At 40.3% G+C, this 17,172-nt stretch overlaps 1 protein-coding gene across 29 annotated transcripts in view; it reads left to right on the forward strand.

Annotated features, from left to right (window-relative positions):
• The window catches only part of TTN (titin), a 302,099-nt gene that overhangs the window by 251,454 nt on the left and 33,473 nt on the right, over positions 1-17,172 (forward strand). For all 29 annotated transcript variants that reach the window (XM_063933349.1, XM_063933371.1, XM_063933359.1 and 26 more), the window contains one exon: positions 22-17,127. In XM_063933349.1, coding sequence (XP_063789419.1) covers positions 22-17,127 — 17,106 coding nt within the window. The remainder of the gene's footprint in view (positions 1-21; positions 17,128-17,172) is intronic.

Below are 17,172 nucleotides of genomic sequence, written 5' to 3' on the forward strand. Positions count from 1 at the left end.
GACTTTTTTTACTCATTACAGATCCACCTGGTCCACCTTCTAATCCAAAAATCACAGATACAACAAAATCTACTGCAGCTTTGCATTGGGGCAAACCTCATTATGATGGTGGACTTGACATCATTGGCTACATTGTAGAGCACCAAAAGGAAGGAGAAGAAGCATGGGTTAAAGACACTACAGGGACAGCACTTAGAATCACTGAGTTTGTTGTTGCCAATCTACAACCTGGTGGAAAATATAAATTCAGGATCCGTGCAATTAATGCTGCAGGTACTGGAGAACCCGCGCAAATTGATGATGTGGAAATAAAGGACCGTGAAGAAACTCCTGACTTTGAACTTGATGCTGAGCTAAGAAGAACGCTTGTTGTCAGAGCTGGACTAAGCATTCGTATATTTGTACCAATTAAAGGACGGCCTGCACCTGAGGTCACCTGGATGAAAGGTGACATTCCGCTTAAGATACGAGCCAACATTGAGAACACAGAATCATATTCTTTGCTCATCATTACAGAGTGTAACCGATATGATGCTGGAAAATATACAATGACTCTTGAAAACGCAGCGGGAAAGAAATCTGGATTTGTTAATGTCAAAGTCTTAGATACACCAGGACCTCCATCAAACTTGAAAGCTAGAGATGTTACAAAAGACAGCATCACCCTGCAGTGGGATATGCCTCTCATAGATGGCGGCTCCCGGATTACAAATTACATAGTTGAAAAACGTGAATCTACACGAAAGGCTTATTCAACAATAACAACTAAGTGCCAGAAGTGCTCTTTAAGGATTCCTAACTTGGCAGAAGGTTGTGAATACTACTTCAGAGTGCTGGCAGAAAATGAGTTTGGAATTGGTGAACCCGCTGAAACAGCTGAGCCAATCAGAGCTTCTGAAGCACCTTCTCCTCCAGAGAGCCTAAATATCATGGACATTACGAAAAACAGTGTGAGCCTTGCTTGGCCAAAACCAGAGCATGATGGAGGAAGCAAAATAACAGGCTATGTAATTGAAGCCCAGAGAAAGGGTTCTGATCAATGGACACATATTACAACAGTTAAATCTTTGGACTATGTAGTGAAAAACCTCAATGAAAATGAAGAATATGTGTTCCAAGTTATGGCTGTCAACAGTGCAGGAAGAAGCGATCCAAGGGAAAGCAGACCAGTTATTGTTAAAGAACAGTTGATGCTTCCAGAATTTGATCTGCGTGGCATTCATCATAAGACTGTCCTTGCTATAGCTGGTGACAATATTAAAGTTGAAATCCCTGTTCTTGGAAGACCAAAACCCACTGTTACATGGAAACGTGGTGATCAACTTCTTAGAGAAACTCAGAGAGTTAATGTGGAACGTACAGCAACTGCAACAATCTTAAATATCAGTGAATGCAAAAGAAATGATTCTGGAAAATACACTTTGGCAGCTAAAAATATTGTTGGAGAGATAAGTGATATAATTACTGTTCAAGTACATGATATTCCCGGAATACCAACAGGACCAATCAAATTTGATGAAATTTCATCTGATTTTGTTACTTTATCTTGGGATCCCCCAGAGAATGATGGTGGTGTTCCAATAAGCAACTATATTGTGGAAATACGTGAAACGAACAGTACTAATTGGACGGAGTTAGCTTCTACAGTGATACGCACAACATTTAAAGCTACAAAACTTACAACAGGACTGGAATATCAATTCCGGATCAAAGCTCAAAACAGGTATGGAACTGGGCCAGCACTCAACTCAGAGTCTGTAGTTGCTGCTTATCCATTTAAGGTCCCTGGGCCTCCAGGTACACCTCAAATTGTTGCTGTTACTAAAGATTCAATTACTATTAGCTGGCATGAACCTGTTTCTGATGGAGGAAGCCCAATTCTAGGCTATCATATTGAAAGAAAAGAGAGAAACAGTATTTTATGGCAGACAATCAGCAAGACACTTGTAGTAGGAAATATATATAAATCCTCAGGTCTTACTGATGGCATTGCATATGAATTCCGTGTTGTGGCAGAAAATATTGCTGGCAAGGGTAAACCAAGCAAGTCTTCTGAGCCAACATTTGCTCTGGATCCAATTGACGCACCAGGAAAACCAATTGCTATTAATATTACCAGACACTCAGTGACACTACAGTGGACAAAACCAGAATACAATGGAGGATTTAAGATCACTGGATACACAGTTGAGAAAAGAGATCTTCCTAACGGTCGTTGGCTGAAGGCTAACTTTGGTAACATTCTAGAGACTGAGTTTACTGTCAGCGGATTAACTGAAAATTCTGAATATGAGTTTAGAGTAATTGCAAGAAATGCTGCTGGTGCTGTCAGCCAGCCATCTGAACAATCAGATGCAATTACTTGCAGAGATGATATAGAAGAGCCAAGAATAATGGTGGATGCAAAATTCAAAGATGTTATCATTTTGAAAGCTGGTGAAATTTTTAGACTTGATGCTGACGTCTCTGGCCGCCCAATTCCCACACTGTCTTGGACAAAAGAAGGCAAGGACCTTGAGGACACAGCAAAACTAGAAATAAAAATAGCAGATTTCTCAACTGCTTTGATAAATAAAGACTCTGCAAGAAAAGATAGTGGTGCATATACACTTATGGCTTCAAATCCTGGTGGATTTGCTAAACATGTATTTAATGTTAAAGTTCTTGACAGACCAGGTCCATGTGAAGGGCCTCTAGCTGTAAGTGATGCCACAGCTGAAAAATGTGTTCTGTCATGGTTGCCACCTTTAGATGATGGAGGTGCAAAGATAGATCACTATATTGTGGAAAAGCGTGAAACCAGCAGATTAGCTTGGACAAATGTGGCTACAGATCTCCAAGTTACAAAATTCAAGGTTACCAAACTCCTGAAAGGAAATGAGTACATATTCCGTGTTATGGCTGTCAACAAGTATGGAATTGGAGAAGTTCTGGAATCAGAACCTACACTTGCAGTTAATCCATATGTACCACCAGATCCACCTAAAACCCCTGAAGTAACAACCATTACAAAAGACTCTATGATTGTTTGCTGGGGACATCCTGAGTCTGATGGAGGAAGCCCAATTACAAACTATGTGGTGGAACGCCGTGACAAGTCTGGACTCCGTTGGGTTAAATGCAACAAGAGAATTCTTACTGATTTGCGATACAAAGTTTCAGGTCTAACAGAAGGCCATGAATATGAGTATAGAGTAATGGCTGAAAATGCTGCAGGAATTAGTAAACCAAGCCAATGTAGCCCATTATACAAGGCATGTGACACAGTGTTCAAACCTGGCCCACCAGGAAACCCAAGAGTTCTAGACACCAGCAAATCTTCCATCACAATTGCTTGGAATAAGCCAGTATATGATGGTGGCTCAGAAATAACTGGCTACAATGTGGAAATATCTTTACCTGAGGACGATGAATGGAAAGTTGTAACACCGCTTGCTGGACTTAAAGCTACTTCCTTTACTATTACAGGTCTTAAAGAAAATCAAGAATATAAAATTCAGATATATGCCATAAATGCTGAAGGAGCTGGTGAGCCCGCTCTTGTCCCTGGATCACCAAAGGCTGAAGAAAGAATGCTACCACCCGAAATTGATCTGGATGCTGAACTCCGTAAAGTTATCAACATAAGAGCTTGCTGTACATTACGATTGTTTGTTCCAATTAAAGGAAGGCCCGCACCTGAAGTTAAATGGACAAGAGAAAATGGTGAACCTATAGAAAGAGCAAGCATTGAATCAACAAGTTCCTATACACTACTAGTTGTGGAAAATGTAAACAGATTTGACAGTGGAAAATACATGCTTACAATAGAAAACAGTTCAGGAAGCAAGTCAGCCTTTGTGAATGTCAGAGTGCTAGATACACCAGGAGCTCCTCAAGATCTTAAGATAAAGGAAATTACTAAATCATCAGTTACATTAACTTGGGATCCTCCACTCATTGATGGTGGATCCAAAATTAAGAATTACATAGTAGAAAAACGTGAATCAACAAGAAAAGCATATTCAACAGTGACAGCTAATTGTCACAAGACCAGCTGGAAAATAGATCAGTTGCAAGAAGGTTGTAATTACTACTTTAGAGTTCTAGCAGAAAATGAATATGGAATTGGGTTACCTGTTGAAACACCAGAATCTGTTAAAGTGTCAGAAAGACCACTTCCACCAGGGAAGATCACATTGGAAGATGTAACAAGAAACAGTGTTTCTCTATCTTGGGAAAAACCAGAGCATGATGGTGGAAGCAGAATTCTTGGCTACATTGTAGAGATGCAAAGCAAAGGAAGTGAGAAATGGGCAACATGCACAACTGTAAAAACAACAGATGTTAAAATAATTGGATTGATACAAGGAGAAGAATACATGTTCCGTGTATCAGCTCAAAATGACAAAGGCATCAGTGATCCACGACAGCTTGGGGTACCAGTTGTTGCTAAAGATCTTGTAATTGCACCAGCTTTTAAGCTATTATTTAACACATTTAGTGTTTTGGCTGGAGAAGACCTTAAAGTTGATGTCCCATTTGTTGCACGTCCTAAGCCATCTGTTACATGGCACAAAGACAATCTACCACTGAAACAGACAACGCGAGTTAATGCAGAAAATACAGAAAGCAGCACTTTGCTCACAATCAAAGAGGCTTCTAAAGAGGATGTTGGACAATATTCAATAAAACTTGCAAACTCTGCAGGGGAGGCTACTGAACAGCTCAGCATTATTGTTCTTGACAAACCAGAACCTCCAACAGGTCCAGTTAAAATTGATGAAGTGACAGCTGACAGTATTATTCTGTCATGGGAACCTCCAAAATATGATGGTGGAAGCTCTATCAACAATTACATTGTAGAGAAACGTGACACATCAACAACTGTTTGGCAAATTGTATCTGCAACTGTGGCAAGAACCACTATAAAAGCCACAAGACTGAAAACAGGAAGTGAATATCAGTTCAGAATTGCAGCTGAAAACAGATATGGGAAGAGTGGATATTTGGTCTCTGAAGCAGTGATTGCTCAATATCCATACAAGCTCCCTGGACCACCCGGAACACCATTTGTATCTACCGTTACTAAGGATAGTATGGTTGTACAATGGAATGAGCCTGTAAATGATGGTGGTAGCAGGATCCTTGGATACCATGTTGAAAGCAAAGAAAGGAACAGCATTCTTTGGGTGAAACTGAATAAAACAATCCTACCAGATACAAAAATTAAGACCACCAACATTGAAGAAGGTATTGAATATGAATTCAGAGTTTATGCTGAGAACATTGTAGGCATTGGCAAATCAAGTAAAGTATCTGAGTGCTATGTGGCTCGAGATCCATGTGATCCTCCTGGACGTCCTGAAGCTATAATTGTCACAAGAAATGCAATCACACTTCAGTGGACAAAACCTGAATATGATGGCGGTAGCAAGATAACAGGCTATATTGTTGAAAAGAAAGAATTACCTGATGGCCGTTGGATGAAAGCTAGCTTTACAAATGTGATTGAAACTCAGTTTGCAGTTACTGGACTAGTTGAAGACCAAAGATATGAATTCCGTGTTATTGCAAGAAATGCTGCTGGAGTATTCAGTGGACCTTCTGAAAGCACTGGACCAATTACAGCAAGAGATGAAGTAGAGCCACCTCGTGTAAGCATGGATCCACAGTACAAGGAACTCATAACAGTAAATGCTGGTGAAACATTTAAGATCGATGCAGATGTCTTTGGCAAGCCAATACCATCTATTCAGTGGTTTAAGGCAGGAGAAGAACTCACAAATACAGCTAGACTAGAAATTAAGGGTACCAACTTCTTCACATCTTTAAGTGTTAAAGAGGCAATTAGAGTGGACAGTGGCCAATACATTCTACTGCTGAAAAATGTTGCTGGCGAAAAATCTGTAGCTGTTAATGTTAAAGTTCTTGATAGACCAGGACCTCCTGAAGCACCAATAATTATCACTGGAGTTACAGCTGAAAAATGCTCATTAGCATGGAAACCTCCTAAGCAAGATGGCGGTAGTGATATTGACCACTACATTGTAGAAAGAAGAGAAACTAGTCGCTTAGTATGGACAGTTGTAGATTCAAATGTTCAAACTCTCAGCTGCAAAGTAACCAAACTTTTAGAGGGAAATGAATATATCTTCCGCATCATGGCTGTCAATAAATACGGTGTTGGAGAACCACTTGAATCTGAAGCTATAACTGCAAAGAATCCATTTGTTGTTCCACAAGCTCCAAAAGCTCCTGAAGTTACAGCAGTAACCAAAGACTCTATGATTGTTGTTTGGGAACGACCAGCATTTGATGGTGGCAGTGAAATCATCGGTTATGTTGTTGAAAAGCGTGACAAAGAAGGCATTCGTTGGGTGAGATGCAACAAGCGATTGGTCAGTGAATTACGATTCAGAGTAACTGGACTTGTTGAATCACATCTTTATGAATTCAGAGTTTCTGCTGAAAATGCTGCCGGACTTAGTGAGCCAAGTCAACCTTCTATTTATTACAAGGCTTCTGACCCTATATACAAACCTGGCCCACCAAACAATCCAAGAGCAGTGGATGTTACAAGATCTTCTGTATTCCTTTCATGGGGAAAGCCAATCTATGATGGTGGATGTGAAATCCAGGGTTACATTGTTGAGAAGTGTGATATCAGCACTGATGAATGGTCTATGTGCACTCCAGCAACTGGCATAAAAGAAACACGAATTGAAGTTGACAAACTTGTGGAAAAGCATGAATATAAGTTCCGTATATGTGCAGTAAATAAGGCTGGGGTTGGAGACCATGCTGATATCCCTGCATCAATTATTGTTGAAGAGAAATTGGAGGTACCAGACCTTGATCTAGATCCAGAACTCAGGAAAATTGTTAATGTAAGGGCTGGTGGTTCACTAAGACTGTTTATCCCTATTAGAGGACGTCCAGCACCAGAAGTAAAGTGGGGAAAAGTTGATGGAGACATCAGAGAAACAGCCCAGATTGATGTTACAAGCAGCTTCACCACACTTGTCCTGGACAATGTTAATAGATTTGATTCTGGAAAATATACTTTAACATTGGAAAACAGCAGTGGCACCAAATCTGCCTTTATAACTGTGAGAGTATTAGATACACCAAGTGCACCAATAAACCTTAAATTAAAGGATGTCACAAAAGACTCCGTGTCCCTAACATGGGAACCTCCTGCATTGGATGGTGGAGCTAAGATAAAAAACTACATAATTGAAAAGCGAGAAAGCACAAGAAAAGCTTATGCTGCTGTTGCAACCAACTGTCATAAGACATCATGGAAAATAGAGCAACTTCAAGAAGGCTGCAGTTACTACTTCAGGGTAACAGCTGAGAATGAATATGGAATTGGTGTTCCAGCTGAGATTGCTGAACCTGTGAAGGTTTCTGAGGTCCCACAACCCCCAGGAAAAATAACAGTGCTAGATGTGACCAGAAACAGTGTGTCATTATCATGGCTAAAACCTGAACATGATGGTGGCAGCAAAATAATTCAATACCTTGTTGAAATGCAAGCTAAAGGAAGTGACAAATGGTCTGACTGTGCTCGCGTTAAAGCACTTGAAGCAGTGATTACAAACTTAGCCCAGGGAGGTGAATATTTGTTCAGAGTAATTGCAGTAAATGAGAAAGGAAAGAGTGATCCCCGTTCACTTGCAGTTCCAGTGGTTGCTAAAGACCTGGTGATAGAGCCAGATGTAAGGCCAGCATTTAGTAGCTACAGTGTTCAAGTTGGGCATGATTTGAAGATTGAAGTACCTATCTCTGGAAGACCAAAGCCAAATGTCACTTGGACAAAGGATGGCCAGGCTCTCAAGCAGACCACTAGAGTTAATGCTTCTGAAACAGCCAATCAAACTGTATTGATTATTAAGGAAACAAATAAGGATGATGCAGGCATGTACGCAATTACAGTCTCTAATGTTGTTGGAGAGAAAGTAGCATCTATTGAAATTATAACACTAGATAAGCCTGATCCACCAAGCGGCCCAGTGAAATTTGATGAAGTGAGTGCTGGTAGTATAACATTATCTTGGAATCCTCCAACATATACCGGTGGCTGTCAGATAACAAATTACATTGTTGAAAAGAGAGATACAACTACAACACTTTGGGAGACTGTTTCAGCAACTATTGCAAGAACTACACTCAAGGTATCAAAATTAAAAACTGGCACAGAGTATCAATTCAAGATCTTTGCTGAAAACAGGTATGGAAGAAGCTTTGGACTGGATTCTGAACCAGTTATAGCTCAGTATCCATATAAAGAGCCTGGGCCACCTGGCACACCATCAGCTGCAACAATATCTAAAGACAGCATAGTAGTACAATGGCATGAACCAATTAATGATGGTGGAAGCAAAGTAATTGGCTACCATCTTGAACGAAAAGAGAGAAACAGCATAATGTGGACAAAGGTAAATAAAACAATTATTCCTGACACATACTTCAAAACCATCAATCTTGAAGAAGGCATAGAGTATGAATTTAGGGTGTATGCTGAAAATATAGTTGGCACTGGCAAACCAAGTAAAGTTTCAGAATGCTACTTTGCCCGAGACCCATGTGACCCTCCAGGTTGTCCAGAACCAATAATTGTAACGAGAAATGCAATTACCTTAAGCTGGAAGAAACCTGAGTATGATGGTGGAAGTATGATAACTGGCTATATTGTTGAAAAGAGAGATCTGCCTGAAGGTCGCTGGATGAAAGCCAGCTTTACAAATGTAATTGAAACACAGTTTACAGTATCTGGACTAACTGAAGACCAAAGATATGAATTCAGAGTTATTGCAAGGAATGCTGCTGGAACCTTTAGCAGACCTTCAGATAGTACAGGACCCATAACAGCCAAAGATGAGGTAGAACCACCAAGAATTTCCATGGATCCAAAATATAAAGACACCATTGTTGTTAATGCTGGAGACACATTTAAACTTGATGCCGATGTGCATGGAAAACCTATCCCTACAATACAGTGGTTCAAGGGGGATAAAGAAGTTGAGGATTCAGCTAGGTGTGAGATCAAGAATACTGATTTTAAGGCCCTTATTGTTGTCAAAGATGCAATTAGAATTGATGGTGGTCAATACATTTTGCAAGCCACTAATGTTGCAGGAACCAAGTCAATTCCTATCCAAGTGAAAGTTCTGGACCGACCTGGCCCTCCAGAAGGACCAGTTCATGTTACAGGAGTTACAGCTGACAAATGTTCTCTGGCATGGGGTCCTCCTCAGCATGATGGTGGTAGTGATATTTCTCATTATGTCATTGAAAAACGGGAAACAAGTCGCCTTGCATGGACTGTTGTTGCATCTGAAGTAGTAACTACATCTCTAAAAGTAACAAAACTTTTGGAAGGTAATGAATACATCTTCCGTGTCATGGCTGTAAATAAATATGGTGTTGGTGAGCCACTAGAGACTGTGCCAGTTTTAATGAAAAATCCATTTGTGCTACCTGGTGCACCCAAGTCACTTGAAGTAACCAACATTGCAAAAGATTCATTGACTGTCTGTTGGAGCAGACCAGATAATGATGGTGGCAGTGAAATTATTGGCTATATAGTAGAAAAACGAGACAGAGCTGGCATTAGATGGACTAAATGCAACAAACGCAGAATTACAGATTTAAGATTCAGAGTTACTGGATTAACCGAAGATCATGAATATGAGTTCAGGGTTTCTGCAGAAAATGCTGCTGGAGTCGGTGAAGCAAGCCCAGCTATTGCCTACTTTAAAGCATGTGATCCTATATTCAAACCAGGACCACCTTCGAACCCACATGTTGTAGATACATCTAAAAATTCTATCACTGTTATTTGGGGTAAGCCAATTTATGATGGTGGAAGTGAAATTCAAGGGTATATCGTAGAGATTTGCAAAGGAGATGAAGAAGAATGGACAGTGTGCACCCCCCAGACAGGTCTACAAGTTACTAAATATGAGATCACTAAACTTATTGAACATCAACAATATCAAATTCGCATCTGTGCTATAAATAAGGCTGGTGTAGGTGAGGCTGCACGAGTACCAGGAACAGTAAAACCAGAAGACAAGCTTGAAGCTCCAGAGATAGACCTTGATTCTGAACTGAGAAAGGGGATATTGGTTAGAGCTGGTGGAAATGTTAGAATCCAAATTCCATTCAATGGAAGACCAGTCCCAGAAATAAGCTGGTCAAAAGAAGATGGCGAACTAACTGAAAAGTCACAAATTGAAAGAGGTATCAACTACACTCAGCTTTCTATAGATAACTGTGATAGAAATGATGCTGGAAAGTATATTCTTAAACTGGAAAATAGCAGTGGCTCTAAATCTGCATTTGTCACTGTTAAGGTGCTCGATACACCAGGAGCTCCAATAAACCTACTTGTGAAAGATATCAAGAAAGATTCAGTGACTCTTACTTGGGAACCTCCAATCATTGATGGTGGTGCAAAAATAAAGAACTATGTAATTGACAAGCGAGAATCAACCAGAAAAGCTTATGCAAATGTTACCGCCAAATGCAGCAAAACAAGTTACAAGGTTGAAAATCTTACAGAAGGATCTGTGTATTACTTTAGGGTTATGGCTGAAAATGAGTATGGCATTGGTCTACCAGTGGAAACACTTGATGCAGTAAAGGCCTCTGAAGCACCTTTACCACCTGGAAAAATTACCCTCACTGACGTAACCCAGAGAAGTGTATCTCTCATATGGGAAAAACCTGAGCATGATGGTGGCAGCAGAATTATAGGATATTTAGTGGAATCACAACCAAAGGGAGTGGATAAGTGGAGCACTGTCTCTGAAACAAAAACATGCAGTGCTGTTGTTTCTGGTTTAAGTCCAGGACAGGAATATTCTTTCCGAGTTCTTGCTTACAATGAAAAAGGAAAGAGTGATCCAAGAGTACTTGGCATTCCTGTTATAGCTAAAGATTTGACTATTGAGCCAAGTTTAAAACTGATGTTTAATTCTTATAATGTTCAAGCTGGTGAAGATCTGAAGATTGACATTCCAGTAATAGGCAGACCTAAACCTAACATTACTTGGACCAAAGATGGCCAAGCACTGAAACAGACAACTAGAGTTAATGTTGATGACACTACAACATCAACAGTCCTGTACATCAAAGAAAGCAATAAAGATGACTTTGGAAAGTATACAGTAACAGCAACAAATAGTGCTGGCACAGCAACTGAAAATCTTAGCATTATTGTACTTGACAAGCCTGGCCCACCAAAAGGACCTATACGATTTGATGAGGTTAGTTCCAACTTTGTGGTGTTTTCATGGGATGCACCAGAGTATACAGGTGGCTGTCAAATAAACAATTACATAGTAGAAAAACGTGATACAACTACTACCACATGGCAGACAGTATCAGCAACAGTTGCCAGAACAACCATTAAGGTGACAAAACTCACAACTGGTACAGAGTATCAATTCCGAGTTTATGCTGAAAATAGGTATGGAAAGAGTTCACCTCTAGATTCTTCCGCAGTTGTTGTACAGTACCCTTACAAAGAACCAGGGCCACCAGGAACTCCATTTGTAACATCTCTTTCTAAGGACCATATGATTGTGCAGTGGCATGAACCTGTAAATGATGGAGGAAGCAAAGTTCTTGGCTACCATGTGGAACGCAAAGAGAAAAATAGCATCCTTTGGGCCAAACTAAATAAGACTCTTCTCCAGGACACAAAATTGAAAACTAATGGCCTTGAAGAAGGCTTGGAATATGAATTCAGAGTATATGCTGAGAACATTGTTGGTATTGGTAAACCAAGCAAAGTATCTGAGTGTTATGTTGCCCGTGATCCATGTGATCCACCTGGTCGTCCGGAAGCAATTGTCATTACAAGAAATTTTGTCACTCTTCACTGGGCAAAACCAGAATATGATGGTGGCAGTAAAATAACGGGTTATATTGTAGAAAAGAAGGAATTACCTGATGGTCGCTGGATGAAAGCCAGCTTTACAAATGTGCTAGAAACAGAGTTTACTGCAACAGGCCTTACAGAGGATGACAGATATGAATTTAGAGTTATAGCAAGAAATGCTGCTGGAAACTTTAGTGAACCATCAGAAAGCACAGGAGCTATCACTGCAAGAGATGAAATTGATGCACCAAGAGCATCTTTAGATCCAAAGTACAAAGATGTGATTGTTGTCAATGCTGGAGATACGTTTGTTCTTGAAGCTGACATTCATGGCAAACCAATTCCAGACATCACCTGGTCAAAAGATGGAAAAGACCTTGAGGCAACAACCGCACGCACAGAAATAAAGTCCACCATTCAGAGAACAACATTAACTGTTAAAGACTGTATTCGAGTAGATGGTGGTCAGTATGTACTGAAACTCAGCAATGTAGGTGGAACAAAATCCATTCCTATTACTGTTAAAGTTCTTGATCGTCCTGGGCCACCAGAAGGTCCATTGAAAGTTACAGGTGTAACAGCAGACAAGTGTTACTTGGCATGGAGCCCACCGGCACAGGATGGTGGTGCAAATATCTCACATTACAACATTGAAAAGAGAGAAACAAGTAGACTTTCCTGGACTCAAGTTGCTTCAGATGTACAAGCGCTTAGTCACAAAGTCACCAAACTTTTAACAGGAAATGAATATATTTTCCGTGTTGTTGCTGTGAACAAATATGGAATTGGTGAGCCACTTGAATCTGAACCAGTTCTAGCTTGTAATCCATTTAAGCCTCCAGGTGCACCTACAACACCAGAGGTTTCAGCAATCACAAAGGATTCTATGGTGGTAACTTGGGGGCGTCCTCAAGATAATGGTGGTTCAGAGATAGAAGGATACATTCTTGAAAAACGTGACAAAGAAGGTATTAGGTGGACAAAGTGCAACAAGAAAAGATTAACTGATTTACGGCTAAGAGTAACAGGCCTAACAGATGGACATTTCTATGAATTTAGAGTGTCTGCAGAAAATGCAGCAGGTGTTGGAGAAGCAAGTGAACCATCTACTTTCTATAGGGCATGTGATGCCATCTATCCACCAGGGCCTCCAAATAATCCAAAAATAACAGACACATCTAGATCATCTGTGTCTCTTGCTTGGAGCAAGCCTGTTTATGATGGTGGTGCACCCGTTTTGGGTTATGTTGTTGAATTTAAAGAATCTGCAGCAGATGAATGGACTACTGCCACTCCACCAACAGGATTACAAGGTAAACAATTTACTGTAACAAAACTGAAAGAGAATGCAGAATATTGCTTCCGTATATGTGCCATCAACTCTGAAGGAGTAGGAGAACCTGCTGTAATTCCAGGAACAGTGGTTGCTGCAGAAAAGCTAGAGCCTCCTGAAATAGAACTTGATGCTGACTTGAGAAAGACTGTTACTGTCCGGGCTGGTGGAAGCTTACGATTGTTTGTCACAATCAAAGGAAGACCTGAACCAGAAGTAAAATGGGAAAAGGCAGATGACAAACTTACTGAAAGAGCACTAGTTGAAGTCACAAGCTCATACACTATGTTGGTTATTGATAATGTTAACAGATTTGATAGTGGAAGATATAACTTGACATTGGAAAATAATAGTGGCTCAAAAACAGCTTTTATCAATGTTAGAGTTCTCGATTCACCAAGTGCCCCTGTAAACTTAACAGTCAAAGAAGTCAAAAAGGATTCAGTGGCATTGTCTTGGGATCCACCACTTATCGACGGAGGATCAAAGATCACAAATTACATTGTTGAAAAACGTGAAGCTACTAGAAAAGCTTATGCAACTGTGACAAGTAATTGTACTAAAAATACATTTAGGGTTGAGCAGCTACAGGAAGGAAGTATATATTATTTCCGTGTTCTGGCAGCCAATGAACATGGTGTTGGCCTACCTGCAAGTACAACAGATCCCATTAAAGTGTCTGAAGCTCCTCTTTCACCAGGACGAGTAAGTCTTGTTGATGTAACTCGAAACAGTGCAACTATTTCCTGGGAGAAACCAGAGAGTGATGGAGGTAGTAAAATTACTAGCTACATTGTGGAAATGCAAACGAAAGGAAGTGAAAAATGGAGCACATGCACTCAGGTAAAGACCCTGGAAGCAACAATTACTGGTTTGACTACAGGAGAAGAATATACATTCAGAGTAATAGCTGTTAATGAGAAAGGAAAGAGCGATCCAAGACAACTTGGTGTTCCAGTAGTTGCCAAGGACATTGAAATTCAGCCAACCATTGAACTACTTTTCAATACTTTTAGTGTGAAAGCTGGTGATGATCTTAAGATTGATATACCAATCCGAGGAAGACCTCCTCCCACCATAACATGGAAGAAAGATGGACAGACTTTAAAACAAACAACAAGAGTAAATGTCCAAGTTTCTAAGACCTCTACTCTTCTTTCTATCAAAGAAGCCTCCAAAGATGATGTTGGACAGTATGAAGTAATTGCTTCAAACAGCGCAGGTTCATCAACTGTTTCACTTGGTGTAATAGTGCTTGATAAACCAGGACCACCAGGACCCATCAAAATTGATGACGTTAGTGCAGACAGCATTTCATTCTCTTGGAGTGCTCCTGAATATGATGGTGGCTGCCATATAAATAATTACATTGTTGAAAAGAGAGACACTACTACCACAGCTTGGGAATTAGTGTCAGCAACAGTGGCAAGAACATCTATCAAAGTTGCTCGTTTAACAACTGGATCAGAATATCATTTCCGTGTTTGTGCAGAGAACAGATATGGAAAGAGTCAATATATAGAAAGTTCATCAGTAATTGTTCAGTATCCATTTAAACCACCAGGACCTCCTGGAACCCCTCGTATTGCTCACTCAACAAAAGTTTTCATGATTGTTACTTGGCAACCTCCAGTAAATGATGGTGGTAGTCAAGTAATTGGATATCACCTAGAGAGAAAAGAAAGAAGCAGCATTCTCTGGACTAAAGTAAACAAAACTCTAATATCTGACACACAACTTAAAGTAACAGGTCTTGAAGAAGGACTTATGTATGAATATCGTGTATATGCCGAAAACATTGCTGGAATTGGCAAGTGCAGTAAATCATGTGAACCAGTTGCTGCTAGAGACCCATGTGATCCCCCAGGTCAGCCAGAAGTTACTAACATCACAAGAACATCAGTTTCATTGGCTTGGACAAAACCAGAATATGATGGAGGAGCAAAGATTACAGGATATATTATTGAACGAAAAGAACTACCTGATGGACGATGGCTAAAATGCAACTTTACCAACATCCAAGAAACCTTCTTTGATGTAACTGCTCTCACAGAAGACCAAAGATATGAATTCCGCATTATTGCAAGGAATTCTGCAGGACTATTTAGTGAGCCATCTGAATCAACAGGACCTATTACAGTTAAGGATGATGTGGATGCTCCAAGAATAATGATGGATGTTAAATTCAGGGATGTTGTTGTTGTCAAAGCAGGTGAAGTCCTTAAAATCAATGCTGATATTGCAGGACGTCCTCATCCAGTTGTTTCATGGACAAAAGATGGCAAAGAAATTGAAGAGAAAGCAAGAGTTGAGATAAGTTCAACAGACAACAGCACACTGGTTGTAGTTAAAGATTGCATAAGAAGAGATTCAGGACAATATGTGTTAACACTACAAAATGTTGCTGGAACAAGGTCCTTGGCTGTAAACTGCAAGGTACTTGATAGACCTGGTCCATCAGCAGGCCCAATACAAATTGCTGGAGTGACTGCTGAAAAGTGTTCCCTTTCCTGGGGGCCTCCTCAAGAAAATGGTGGTGCTGAAATTGATTACTATGTTGTTGAAAAGCGCGAGACCAGTCGTATTGCCTGGACGCTCTGTGAAGCAGAACTGCGAACCACTTCCTGTAAAGTAACAAAACTTCTGAAGGGTAACGAATATGTTTTCCGAGTGATGGGTGTCAATAAATATGGAGTGGGTGAACCACTGGAAAGTGAAGCCGTAAAGGCACTAGATCCATATACAGTACCAAGTGCACCAAAATCATTGGAGATCACCAATGTTACTAAAGAAGCTATGACACTTTGTTGGGCAAGACCGGAGAGTGATGGTGGTAGTGAAATTGCAGGATATGTAATTGAGAGACGTGAGAAAAATAGCCTCAGATGGATGCGAGTAAACAAAAAACCTGTTTATGACCTCAGAGTAAAATCTTCTGGATTACGTGAAGGATGTGAATATGAATATCGTGTCTATGCAGAAAATGCTGCTGGCCTCAGTTCCCCAAGTGATTGTTCACCTTTGGTTCGTGCAGAAGATCCAATTTTCTTGCCATCTCCACCTTCCAAGCCTAAAATTGTAGAATCAACAAAGACAAGTGTAACAATTGGATGGGTAAAACCACTCTTTGATGGAGGCTCACCAGTTACAGGATATACTGTTGAATACAAAAAATCTGATGAAAGTGAATGGACAACAGCTGTGACAAATGTCAGAAGCACAGAGTATACTGTGATAGCTCTCACATCTTTAGCTGAGTACTCGTTTAGAGTTAAATCTGTCAACAAGGTTGGCGTTAGTGACCCAAGCGACAGCACAGAGCCACATATTGTGAAGGAAAGAGAAGAAGACCCCGCTTTTGACATTGATAGTGAAATGCGCAAGACATTGATTGTTAAAGCTGGTGGATCATTCACCATGACAGTGCCTTACAGAGGTAAACCTGTTCCCAATGTAATGTGGAGTAAGCCAGACTCTGACTTGCGCTCTAGAGCTACCATTGATACCACAAATACACAAACATCCCTTTCCATTGAAAAAGCAACAAGAAATGATTCCGGCAAATATACACTTACTTTGCAAAATATTCTGAACACTGCAACATTAACATTAGTTGTAAAGGTTCTTGACTCTCCTGGACCACCTTCAAATATCATTGTCAAAGAGGTAACAAAGGAATCTGCTGTTCTGTCCTGGGATGTTCCCGAGAATGATGGTGGTGCACCAGTTAAGAATTACCATATTGAGAAACGAGAAGCAAGCAAGAAAGCATGGGTATCTGTAACAAACAACTGCCATCGTCTTACCTACAAAGTCACTGGTCTACAAGAGAGTGGCGTTTACTATTTCAGAATTGCTGGACAAAATGAGTTTGGAGTTGGAGTTCCGGCTGAGACAAAGGAAGGTGTAAAAATAACAGGTCAGTATTGTTTTTCTTTAGAAAAAAAATCTATAATACTAAAAT

Source organism: Pseudophryne corroboree, chromosome 7 (genome assembly GCF_028390025.1).
Source record: "Pseudophryne corroboree isolate aPseCor3 chromosome 7, aPseCor3.hap2, whole genome shotgun sequence".
Taxonomy (NCBI): Eukaryota; Metazoa; Chordata; class Amphibia; order Anura; family Myobatrachidae; genus Pseudophryne; species Pseudophryne corroboree.